The 14,201-nt window shown below is 35.9% G+C and overlaps 1 protein-coding gene across 1 annotated transcript in view; it reads right to left on the reverse strand.

Annotated features, from left to right (window-relative positions):
* diaph3 (diaphanous-related formin 3) overlaps nucleotides 1-14,201 on the reverse strand; it is a 427,644-nt gene that overhangs the window by 380,632 nt on the left and 32,811 nt on the right. Inside the window, exon 2 of the mRNA XM_052101613.1 lies at nucleotides 4,975-5,007. Within this exon, the coding sequence (XP_051957573.1) occupies nucleotides 4,975-5,007 (33 nt within the window). The remainder of the gene's footprint in view (nucleotides 1-4,974; nucleotides 5,008-14,201) is intronic.

Raw genomic sequence — 14,201 nt, forward strand, 5'->3', positions numbered from 1 at the left:
ATCAATAATGAACCAACACAAACAAACACACATTTTGATGCCAATCTATAATGCAAAAGAAACTAAACACATTTTAAGACCCCAAGAGTGATCTTAAAATAAAGAACAACAGAGAGAGTTGGAAACATCAAAATCCACAACATGTTTGTTAGATCCTATATCAACTAAGCTCTTAAAAGGGGTATCTCCTGTAATTTCAGAAACTCTTCTTAATATTATTAACTCCTCGCTATGCTTAGGACATGTTCCAAGAAACTTTAAAATGGCAGTTATCATTATAGACCGAAAATACTAGAAAAGGATGTATCCTCCCAAATATGTTAATTTCTACAGAGAAATAGTATATATGAAGAATTTCAGTCAGGATTTAGGCCTCATCACAGTACAGAGACTGCACTTATCAGAGTTACAATTGACTTGCTCTTATCATCGGATCGTGGCTGCATTTCTCTTCTAGTGCTTTTAGATCTTAGTGCTGCATTCGACATGACAGATCACGACATTCTCTTGAATAGGCTGGAGAATTATGTTGGCATTTGTGGAGTTGCATTAGCATGGTTTAGGTCCTATTTAGCAGACCGCTACCACTTTATCTATGTAAATTAGGAATTGTCAAACCAAACAAAAGTAAAATATAGAGTGCCACAGGGATCAGTTTTAGGGCCTCTGCTTTTCTCCATGTATATGCTTCCCCTGGGAGATATTATCAAGAATAGTGGAATAAGTTTCCACTGCTATGCTGACGATACACAACATTATATTTCTTCAAACCTGATGAGATTGCACAATTCTCAAAATTAGCATAGTGTATCAATGAAATAAAAGATTGGATGGCCAGAAATTTCCTTCTACTCAATTCTGACAAAACGGAGGTACTAATTATTGGACCATAAAACTCTAAAAATAAGCCACTACAATATAATTTGACTCGATGGATGTACCGTTACATCATCTTCAGCAGCGAAGAACTTAGGTGTTATATTTGATACCAATCTGTCCTTTGAAAATCAAATTACAAATGTTTGTATAATAGCATTCTTCCACCTAAGAAATATTGCCAGAGTGCTGACAAGAACCAAGAAATATGATCATATTAGCCCCATTTTAACATCGTTAAAATGTTACCTGTTAAAATCCATATTAATTTTTAAATTCTGTTAACTACGTACAAAGCTTTGAATGGTCTAGCTCCACAGTACTTAAGTGACCTTCTACCATGCTATATTCCATCATGTTCATTACGATCACACAATTCTGGCCTGTTAATGGTTCCTAGAATATCAAAATCCACAAAAGGAGGTAGATCCTTTTCATATTTGGCTCCTAAACTATAGAATAGTCTCCCTAACACTGTTCGGGACTCAGACACACTCACTCAGTTTTAGACTAAAGACTCATCTATTTAGCCAGGCATACACCCAATTTATCCATCAGCACACAATTAGGCTGCTTTAGTTGGGTCTGCCGGAACCAGAAACCTTGATCATGATTTATAGCAAAATTGAGTGGCATCTATACTTATATAATTTTATTTTTTTCCATGTCTCAACCTCGGGACTCCTATCCTGAGGTCACCAGAACCGGCTGGATCCAGCACCATTCCTGCTTCGTGTTGGACTCCACTGCTACGTGTCGCTGAATGATGACGACTAAATGCAGCCGGTGTCAGCCAAACATCAATTAAGTCTATTATGATGGACTTCAAAGGATGAACTGATGCCAACTCCATGGGATACTTCATATGCCATTGTCTGATCCTTGGATTTAGGATGGACCAAACCGAACTTCAACGAAATTACCGGCCAGGTTGAACTGCATTTCACATCCCTGATCTCTGCTTGCATCACCTCAGTCTATTGATGGACTACGATCTTGAAATGGAATACATAGACTAAAAATTGCCAACAAAAGCCAATTAACAAGGACCATTGCATCCATGTGAACTTCTGCAGTTAATCCAGGATGGACAAAGACATTGGTCATTAATCTTACAGTTCAAACAAAATCGATGTTTAAACACTGGCCCTTAACACTTAAGTTTAATCATTTTAAACCATGACTTTAACTAAACATAAGTAACATTTACATTATATTCATGATGTTAGCCAGTGGGGAACTGGCCCCCACAGGGAGTCTGGTTTCTCCCAAGATTATTTTTCTCCATTAAATCAACATCCTATGGAGTTTGTGTTCCTTGACACAGTAAATTTCAGCTGCTTACTGGGGTTATTAATACAATTATTTAATTACTTATTTTTAAACACGATTAACAATTGTATTTTATCTAATTACACAATGACGATTCTTCAACATTATAGACATAACAGTTTTATCGTCTGTTAATGCCTAATCTTCTGTAAAGCGGCTTTGAAACTATGGGAGTTGTGAAAGGGGCTATACAAATAAAATTGAATTGACTAGGACCAAGGAGGTGAGGGATTCAAAAAAACAGAAGATTAAACCTAATGTGGTGCTCGAGTCATGATTGACCCTGTTTGAATGTTTCTTTAATAAAAATGTTATCCTTCATCGGAGTATATCAACGTCTTTTCCTTCATTTGCCATCTGAACACACACAAAAAATTGGACTGGATTTGATGAGTCTAGGCCATGTCACACACACAAAAAAAAAAAAAAGGTAACATGGTGTTCTGGGTCATTTTTGACCAACCACAGGTAGGGCTGTGTATTGTTAAAAACAATTAGATATTGATACAGATATCTTGACTTCAATACCGGTTTCTAAACTATACCTTTTTCGATAACAATTTTATGAAATCCATTTTAACACGATTATAAACATTATTAAAAAAAAATAAATAATTGAGTCTGTAAAAAGTTAGCAAAATGAAAAAATAAAACCAAAGACTCATCTACTGAGCCTTCAGGGTCTGAGTCTGCTGCCAGGGTCAGCAGGGGCTATGACATTAATGTGAAGAGGAAAAAAAACAAGAAAGCTAAACTGTTAATTCAGCCAACCCTAAGGATAAGTACGGTTTAACAAGATAACTAGTTAAATGGGAGTTAAACTTGATCAGTTACTGTCACAACCTTACAAAATTTTTAGCATCGATTTAGCTAGCTATTTATAGCCATACATCCAAACAATATCTAGCGTTACATAGGTCCCAGTTTATAGGACTGTGTCACCACGCACAGAAGCGTTAATTTAACAAGTACACAAGCATGTACCCCTACAAGTTAGCGGATTTTGTTTGTTGGTTTGTTTGCTAAATGTTAGCCTACCTGTCGGAGTCACAGTCATAGCGCCGCTGCATTCATCAGTAGTTTTGAGGGAGGACTCATGTGGTGGACATGTTCAAGGAAGCTCTGTGGCAGGACGCTGAGAGGATGACTGCACCGGCTCAGTCTTCTTGGATTCGAAGACGGAGCAACTTTCTGCTCTTAAATTTATTCCGTGCACTGTCAAGTGCTTCATCAGATTTGTCATGTTGGCGGTCTTGGCAGCACTTATCTTGTCGCAAATATTGCATCGAACCTAGTGAAATGTAGCCACGCTTTATATTTTCCACATCTTTTACATCTATGGGGGTTGGGATGCATACACACTACAGCCTCAAAAGTGAGCCGCACCTCTGGGTGTAACTGGCACTTTAAGATTTGATACCAAAGATGTAACATGCACATCAAGCATGTTACATCTTTATAAAATACATAAATCATAAATAAAATACATAAATCAGCCACAATGCAGAACACACACATAGAAATTAAGGGGTGAGACTATAACCCACAATGCAGAAAATTTGCACTCAATTTTTTTCAACCAGGCATTAATTAGTGGATCCATGCAGCCATTTACAGGTCATTTCAAGTAGCAGATGGCAGCAAACTGACTTCAATGTACACATGCAAGCACACACGGTAAAAAGAAATGCTTACTTAAATGTCTTTCTGCTGTTGTTCTAGGATTGATTTGCACCAAACTACATTCATCTCTAGGAGACTAGAGAACTATTGTTTGTACATATGAACGTGGTACCTTCAGGCATTGTATATTGCTCCCAAGGATGAACCAGTCTTGTGGAGGTCCACAATTTTTTTTAGATTTTGGCTGATTTTGATTTTCCCATGATGTCAAGCAAAGAGGCACTCAGTTTGAATGTAGGCCTTAAAATACATCGACGGGAATGCCTCCAATTCAGAACACCTCCTATCAGAAGCTAATGGGCTAATTGCCTAAAGGTTTGACATAATTTTCTGGAATGTTCCAAGCTGTTTAAAAGGCACTAAGCTGCTAACTTAGGGCATGTAAAGTTCTGACCCACTGGAATAGTGATTGTCAATTAAAAGTGAAACAATTACTTGTGTCATGCACACAGTAGATGTCCTAAACGAATATGTGTAGTGGTTAAAAAAAAAAAAAAAAAGTTAATACGTTCAACCTAAGTGTATGTACATTTCTGACTTCAACTGTATATTGTTAATTGTTTGTTCATAATACTTCATGCATTTACTAAAGTTAACAAATGTAACATTATTGTAACGAGTTCCTTACAATTTTTCCAAGGAAATTGTGATCAGAGTTATGAAATAAGCCATACTTACCCATGAGCTCAACATCCTCAAAACAAATTGTGTTAATATTTATTTACATGCAGCCTCATTTGTCATGACACATGCTTTATTAAGGGCAGTCCTCAAATGTTATTTAAGAGAAAGGCAAGACATTAACTTGTGCTGAAGGAAATCAAAAATGGTAATATAATGACAACATGAAAAAAATATTTGGGTGTACATGGTAGTAGATAAGTCATGTCAGTTTGCTCAAAAATCACTTGAGAACACTCATATTGAATTTGAACGAATTGCTGTTGTTTTAGCATTCAAACACGGTGTAAATAATGTTGGATATCAGAAAGGAGGAATCAAAGATGTTAGCATACTGTTAATGAACAAGATGGAAGAAAGAATGAATTCGACGGAACGAGTGAGAGAAATCTAAGATCTTACCACGTCATCAGTAAGTGTTCTGATATTCAAGTGCTATAAACATTTGGAAAGAAACAGAAAAGGAGAGAGACGTGATTAAAATAATTTAACATTGACACTGAAGATGATATTGCAGTCCACACGAGAGGTGAAACGGCTAAAAGAAAGTTTTGATTTCATGACAGACTTGTCAGAGATGAAAAAAACAACACATACAATGCTGTTTAAAAAAAAATATTCAGTGAGTTCACCAGTTTATAAGCACTTCGACTCGACTATACAGATGCCTAATACCTGAACCTCAGAGCACATATGAGTAAACCTGTAGTTGGATATGTAAAGATCTTTTGTCAAAGTCTAAAGAGAATGAAATGTGGACACATGTAGTTTTCCAGTAATGTTATTTGTAGCTGAAAGTTTACCTCTTGTAATTTACAAATCGCATTTAAATCAAATCTGGAGATAGTTGAAATACTAAAATCCCTTTCCCTAACCTTAACTGTGAGTGGAAGTGACAGCCCCTTTTGAAGATTCTGCCACCATTTGGAAATTTCCAGATTGCAGCTATACATACTTGGTCATGTGTCACCTTTTAAGGCATCTTGAAATGGAGAATAACATTTTCCTAGATATATAGACATACTATAAAAACATACTGTAAATTTCCTCCCTAGTTAATAAATTGTTTAATAAACGGTATATATATTTGAGAAGATAAGTTTTCATTCCCATGTGTCTAATAAATGTTCACACCCCTTTCATAATTTATATAAATATATAAAAAAATAAATAAATAAGGTACTGATCTTCAGAATCTACATTACAGATATTTACATATAGTATGCATATAGTAGTGTGTTGTCTTCTTGAGCATCAATGAATGTTTGCACCTTGTGTAATAGTTGTGGTACATGTCCCTCAATTGTCCCAAGTGTCAAAAGCTTGAGATATATATAAAGTTTCATTTCATTTCATTTCATATTCATTTCATGGAATTTCATTCATGAATATTTCAAATTTCATGACTGCTTGATAGTTTATGGTACTGAGTGTTAACAGTTGTGCTTGAGTAAACAGTTTAAAATATATTCAGATGCAATGTGTTTGATGCATGTTATGTTTAATACACACACACACCCACACCCATAGTATACGTATTTTTCAATAGTTTTAAAATATTGCCTTAGTCTGCCTTTAGTGTTACCGGATCGCCCCAGACACAGAGACTACGAGAGAGCAAATTAAATTAAATCCCAGATACAGTTTATTGTGCTACTCCAATCACAATCAATAATTAACAGAAGAAATGTGGTACACTTTTGTGAGTTCACTGAGAAAGTGAATCGGATTCAAACTGCTAACCTGAGCTCCTGAGTTCACACCCGCAATTGTTGAGTGCATTGCAGCGAGCTCGTCAGAAACATTACAGGTGAAAAGCGGCACGAGACACACTGGTGGTGCACGCTCAATGCGTGCAACTCGACTGTCCACAATGGTGACTAGATTTTTAAATATTGATGCAATCAACATTTTAATCGTAGTCTGGAGCCCTGTGTGTTCAGGGATTTTTTTTCAGCTCATGTCAGCATGGATTGCTTGTGAACAGTCAAAATACAATTCATGATTTGCAAAAGGAACTGTTATTGAAGGACGAGGAAGTTAAAAACATTTCAAAAATGTAATTAAACCTTTTCATTCATGAATTTCAAATGTCATGACAGTTTGATAGCTTATGGTACTGAGTGTTAACAGTTGTGCTCAAGTAAACGGTTTAATATATTCAGATGCAATGTGTTGGATGCATGTGTGTAAACCCTGCAATTGAGTTTGCTGAATTTGAGGGGCTGCATGATGTTAGCCAAACATAACAATGGGCATTTACATTGAAGTTTAAAGGAGGCTCTTTGGCCGAAATAGAGCGTTTAAGACAGAGGGCTAAAAACATGTGTGTATATAATATATATATATATATATATATATATATATATATATATATATATATATATATATATATATATATATATATATATATATATATATATATATATATATATATATATATCACTAAATTGTGAACGTTTTGGTGCAAATAAAACTTTTATAACATTATCAGTGGACCTCAGGGAAGATAATAAAATTATTTAAAAAAAATAATGCTTTCTGATAGTGGCAACTGGTGGCCGAGGTTGGTACTGCATGATAATTGTTAGCTAACAAGCCATTTTATTTTTTTTAAAAACATACAAAAACAAAACAAATTTAGACAGAAAAAATATATTTGTAGGACAAGGTTATTCCTTCTATAATGATGGGTACGGTATACGAGTGTTGAACTGAGTTTGAAACGCTCTTTATGTCGATGCATTTAGCATAGTTAGCATGCAAGTATTAAGTAGAAATGTTGATTAAGTAATCAGAGAAAGTTTAAGGACCCTAATGAAAATCAATAATGGTTTCATTTTAGCAACCATTACTGAAGTTACCATGACTGTTTTTTTTACTGTCAGAAACAATGGTTTTGATGTTTTTTATCCATTTAGTTACCCTGGTTTACTATAGTAATATTGTAGTAAACATGAGTGTATGAACTACAGTTAATTTTGTGGCAACTTTGGTTTTTACGTATATTTTATACATATGTATGAAAAATAACTGGGAATGCAATTATTGAGCTGAGAGGGGAAAAGCCATTTACACTTTATACTACACAGCCATCCCTTGATAATTACTGATAGACCTGAGCACAGTATTCCAATTAAAGAGCAATTCAGAATAAGAGTGACAACAGAGTGGGACTTAAAAATCAAAACTGAGAAATAAAATTGCAGGCAGTGCCATTTTGTAACTGCCCTCTGCTCTTACAAGCTGCCATCCCAGTTTCATAGCCGATTGTAAATGAGAAACGTTCCTCTGTGAAATATGAATGTGCTAATCTACAATTGGAATGTGTGCATGTTGGATTAATGACAAAATTAGACCCATCTGTTGCTTTGGATCATGCCTGTGTGTTGGGAAATACTGCATTCGCGGTGCTCAGTAAATGCATGTTTTGCTAATGCTTTTGTATTATTTTGGAAGAGCTCTGTAGAATTGTTTGCTAATTTTTAGAAAAAGGTACAAAGCAAAGAAACAACTCCACAATTTTTTGCCTGTATCCTTGCTTTAGGCTAGATCTAGGAGGGAGAATAGAGTTATTTTGAGGTAACCCAGCAGCCCTCTTGCAAACGGTTAGACTCAGTCCCAGATGGCAGGCATAACCATCGGTCAAACTCCAAATCTACATTTTCACAACCTGCCTCTAAACATTTACATGCGCTATTTGTGGAACACATAAGAGTCAGATACACACACACACACACACACACACACACACACACACACACAAACACAGTGCAGTTATTGGTGGCTTGGCCAAGTGTCAGCCATCAGTCTTACTTCACTAATGGAGTCAAAACAACTTTGCCTGCTTCAGAGTAAACATGCAATGTTAGCGATCAATCAGAGACTGAGTCGGTGCATGGGAAATGACCTTCATTAAAGAAAAACAGATCTCCAAAAACACAAAACCTCTCAAAATCACAACAAGATCTCAATATCAGAAATGCCAGAAACAAAACAAGAGACCTTCTAAAAAATCTTTTTTTGTGCAAGGAGAAATGTCCATCTCTGGATGAAAATGCAATATGCAATTCTTATTTTTACTTTTGTTTAAGGTTGAAGGGTGAGGGTCAAAAATCCCTTGTCTCTTCAGATATATCAATACATATATATATATCCTTTTATATCAATATCTATCTATATTCTGTTGCTTAACTTCTTTAATAAAGTGATGAATTAACTATATGCATGATCACATAATCAATTCTATTTTCTTATGCATAATTGAAATATACTTTGAATCATATGTGTGTTGGAATGTTAACTAGTGTCTTTTAAGGAACATTCCAGAGTCTCTCTCTCTGTCCTGCCCGTAGTCTGAAGGTCCTTTGGGGATAAGCTTAGCTGTGATGAGAGGGGGCAGGGAGAATGTTAAACATATGTTCTGTGTTTGATCGTTACTTTTCTATGACTAATTATATGATTTAAAATCCTATGTGATAGCACTTGAATAAGTAGAAGTGTAAATTTTCTCTTATTATTTCTTTCCTCTCCTTTGCCTGAGGGGTGAATATTTCTTATCTCACTGTTTTGGTTAAAATGACCTGATAAATGTGTGCTCTGTTTCCCTTGTGCGCAGAGAAACACTGTCGTTCGTGTGTGCGTATTGACCTTCTACCCAGGTTTTGAACCCAGGGAGACACACCAGGCAGACTCGAAGACGCCCGAGACCATCTGCGAGGTCACTTCAGATGTAAATCTCGAGCCAGGACGACAATTGCGCTGATTAATGTTGATGTGCTATAGCTATCTATATGTTGTGACTTTATGCTCTGTTAGCCAATCAGGAGTTAAATAATAGAATATACGTCCTTGCAAATGGTATAATTGATGTAAAATTTTGTGTAAGGTATGAGTTAGCTTTCGTTCTCCTCGTGAGACTTTGCCTCTGGCTGTACCAATTTCACTGCAAACTATTCTTCAGTAAATTTTGGATTCTTTGATTGAACTTCTGACTCCTGGTTTTCTTTCTCCATATCTGATCCGGGTCACAACTGTTATACCCCTAACAAGGTAAACATGATAAACATCAAATCTACTGTTTATTAACATGATGAACTTTACCATATAAAAACAATTTAAATATCAGAGGTGCCTGAAACTTCAAAACACAAATAAATAAAGTTAGCTAGTTGCTGAATAAAAAATAAAAAACATTCCAAGATAGTTAACCTGTAGATAGCTGTACAATTAATATTCCTATACAAATCCTAAGCATAAAACAATGCAAAAATAGTTATGAGGCTAATTGTAGAACCGTCTCTTTACCTGGCCATCACTCTGACAATTATTAGTTTGTCAATCTGCCTGAGAGGGGGAAGTGAATAATTTACAGCGTACCACAAACATGCAATTAAAAAAAGCCGTTATCATCTTTCATTTAGCTGAAACAGAAAATAAATCCTAGCTACTTCGCTGTAATTAGATTTACATTATAATTCTCTAAATATCAGTTTTACAATAAACATCTAATTAAAGCAAAACCATGGGTTTGTCATGTACCGCAAGTAACGAACAATTGATGCCGCTATATAATGAGTAAACTACTGGCTTCCTCACATTGGCTACATTTACATGTACACCTGCAAGGAATAATTAGATTAAGATGTTTTCTTGATTTTGGCCAACAACTTTAATCCCGTTTACATGCTATGTAACATTACTCTGATTAAATGTGATGTTTTGCTTTTTTTATAATTTAATATTTATTACAAAAAACAACTTGTTGCAAATGTGTCTCTTTAAATACAGCTTGGCATAAGGAAAGATTTATTAAAATAACCACTACTTGAGACATTTACGACTACACTGGATGAGCTGTCTGTTTTGTTCACTAAAAAGAATCGGTTCATGGAGTAATTTGTGTGTGAATCAGACTACACACGATGGATGTTGTTGCGATTCGCTCGAGCATAAACTCATTTAAAAGACGAGTTTCTTTCCCTTTATTTGGCAGCATATGGTCTTTTATCTCCCCAACATCCAATTCAGACTGCAAATGGACATTCACAACTCAGGAAAATATGTTTTTTGCCATGGGGTTGTAGATGGGGGAGCTCCACTGCAGGAACTGCCGTTTTACATTTCTGTTTCGTGATGTTTTCGAACCTGTGCCTGAGTTGAACATGAACCGTCTGCAGCACTGGTGCAGGTGCACTTTGGTCAGAGTGGAAGAATTGTAATTGAAGCATTTACATCCTAGTATAAAGCAAATAAAATAGGAGTACTCCACATCTTTTATTTACCATAAAATCGCAATATTCTGTTTGCATGAGCTACAGTTTATTCGCAGTATTGCCTTTATCGGATTATAAATGCATTATGAGGGTGCATGTAAATGTAAACATTCTGTTTAGAGAAATCAGACAATATAAAGCATATAGCTAAAAAGAGTGGCATGGGAACATTTCATCAGTTAAGATGTCATGGTCTGTTGCAAACTTATGATATGAAATGACATTAGAGTTCATTTGTAGTCTGAGTTTAACAAAAAACATCGGCACGTTGCGACAAAAATGATCAGTGTTTCCTACAGGATTCTGTGATTGTATATTCATTTTATATATTCATATATACACACACATATATACAGTATATAAAGTTTATCTAAAAGTAGATGGTAGTGTATAGTGCTGCAAAATTGTTTGATGGAAACCCAGCAAGTGATAGCTCATAGGCGGAATCTGTGGATATTTTTTGCACAGATTTTTATGGAAAATCTGCACAATTCAACAGAAGGGATATAAACATAGTTAAATATATTAAATGGACCTGAGAGTACTTCACTCTTATTGGTAGCTAAAAGCATTATGAAATCAGCCAAAATATTTAATAAACAAACATCCACAGGGTGGGGAATGCACAGAACTTTTAGGAATGACAAATGTCCCAATTCTTCTGCCTGGGTCTTTTCATCGCTCCTTGTGGGTATTGACCAAGCTGCCTTCTAGTTACCAGCCCTGAGTCTCAACCACTACACCACACCACCCATCAACTCTATACAAGTTAATACAATTACAAAATATCTGTTCCTATAAGCAAGATAACGCACTTCCTCCTGAGAGGAAACAGCAGGTTAAAGGGTCCCTCTGTGAAGCACTTGACAACAAGAGTCATGTTACAAAAATTAATGAACTTTATACAATGTGGAAGACTCTAAAAGCCACCGGCGCGTGTCTACACTCCTTCGGTTTCGTTATTCAACTCCCCACTGTTGTCATCACAGCCTTCAGCCACCCCACCATCTCCAAACTCATTCAAATACAACACTGCCCTGACAGACTCATTTAAACTAAGAAGAGACAAGATAATTACCATATTTTCAAAGTACAAACAGGCACTCAATTCATTACAGGCAGACAAATGTAAAAATACACTGAATACTAGTACTACTATCTCATATCTTTTGGAAGTAACAAACTGTTGGAAGTCTGTCATTTTTTAGTTATCTCTGCGGTTCTGCTTATGACCATTGAGCAAATGGTTTGGGGGGTATATAATTAATTTATATTATATACTTGGGCGGAAAAGGACATCTCTCTAAAATAAAGTACAAACCATTCTGACAGGAGACTGGCCAACCCAAACATTAACAGTCTGTGTGTCAAGAAGGGCAAGCAGTGGGAGATCCTCATTAGAGCACAGGAATTGAGTTTAGGTCTATAAATTAGATTACACACCCAAACACCACCTGCCCAGCCAGGGACCTGCTCTACCTCAGCCAACGGTTGGTTGGCTGACCACCTACAGTAAACATGAAGAAAGCTAATAATGAGGTGAGAACTATCTATGTCAATACATGTGAACTAGAGAAACTTAAGCACATCTCAATCATGTTTTTACGGAGACCCTTAAAAGCACAGGGCGGGATTTTTCAGAAATAGTTTTGCATGCCCTTGCAATAAGGTTTTACTACAAATACCATGATTATACAAAACAGTTTTTGTTTTCTTGTATTACTACTATGGGTTTACTATGAATATCAAGGATAAAATATAGTTTAAAACAATTGTCAATTATTGTGGGGGAACGCAAAACTTTTCTGTTCCTCTAAGTGGCTCTGTATGTTTTATACCAGAGGATATGACAAAGTACAAATACATACATAACGTGTGTATGTGTCCATGTATCTTGAAGTTCCAGTGCATATTTGCAGGTGTGACCTCCATTCTAGAAACACAGTGCTTTAAAACAGAAGCAATGGCAGACCTAAAAGAGCAGAGACGCCTCATTCACACTCTCAAACTAGCACACACAAATGGCTTGGCTTATTAAAACATCCACAGTAATAGCGTCTGATTTAGCATCAGTGCTTCAATGCAATGGCCCCTGAATACTATAAAACCTATTAAAAGCAACTTCATTTTGGCAGCCATCTCACTAGAAATGAAGCCATTCTACACTCCACTTAAAGTACACAGTACAAAGTTATTCTTTCCTAGTTTAATTTAAACAGTCAGAAACAACACAGCTAGAAACAACTATACAACTAAAGCTGCCTTTTCACTCCATCAGACAAACAATAGACTAGAAGACATTCATTTCATATGGAGAGTCAAATGGGGAATAACATTTTCAGATACAATGAGCATAGCTAATATTTATAATAATATAAATATTTCAAGTTTTGCGACTCACTAGAGCCCTCCCAGAGGTGAAGTAAACTTGTTATAAACGCCTGCTACTTCTGTATATTGGATAATTGTGAATGTATGAGAAGAAATATAATCATTTATGTTTTACAAAGATTTCCCTGTTCGATTCTGATTCGCAAACTCTTGATTCGATATTGATTCATGTGTAGGGCTGGGTATCGAGTTCCATACATTTTAGGCACCGACCGAATTGCCTCTAAACAATCGAGAATCGAAAAACGTCTTGTCGTTCGGTACCAATTTTGATACCTACAGGGTTAATCTTGTCAACGTCAGTGATAAGAATGCTAGATGTGCCCAAATCTAAAAGTGCTGGTGATTGGCTGCCTTTAGGCATCAAGGAAAAACACTAGTATCAGAAAATGGTTTGAGTTCAAGGGCTGAGAAAGAATGATATCAGTAATATTGCTAACACTGTTCTACATTACAGAGAAATACTAAACCGTAATAACGGGTCATTCAAATATCATTTTTACAAGCGCACGCACGAAGCGAGCTGCAGCGACACCGGTAAACGCGGTAATTATTCTGAATGTGTTGGAAAAACCAGCAAGAGACTGTCTGAACATTTTGTACATTTATAGAGAGAAATGCACATTCTGGTTGAGCAAACAGACGATGATCTCGGGATCAATGATGGTCAGAGTGATCACCAATAGCTGATGTCTTTGAACATGTCATGATGATATTTGGCTCGTTTTCCCATTAATGTATTAAAATATTATTATTATTAGAATTATTATCATCAAATTAATATTACAAATAATTTGCCCGTAGACACAAAGACACACATTTGAAGAAACACTATTATATTATTAAGTACAGATGACAGAAAAGCCGTATGTGAGCATATATGACACGATGATACAGGAGGCGTGCAGTCTCGTGGAACACGTGCATCTAAGGATCTCACTCTTTGTTTCTGCCATCCGATTG

The sequence above is a fragment of the Xyrauchen texanus genome, chromosome 32, assembly GCF_025860055.1.
Source record: "Xyrauchen texanus isolate HMW12.3.18 chromosome 32, RBS_HiC_50CHRs, whole genome shotgun sequence".
Classification (NCBI taxonomy): domain Eukaryota; kingdom Metazoa; phylum Chordata; class Actinopteri; order Cypriniformes; family Catostomidae; genus Xyrauchen; species Xyrauchen texanus.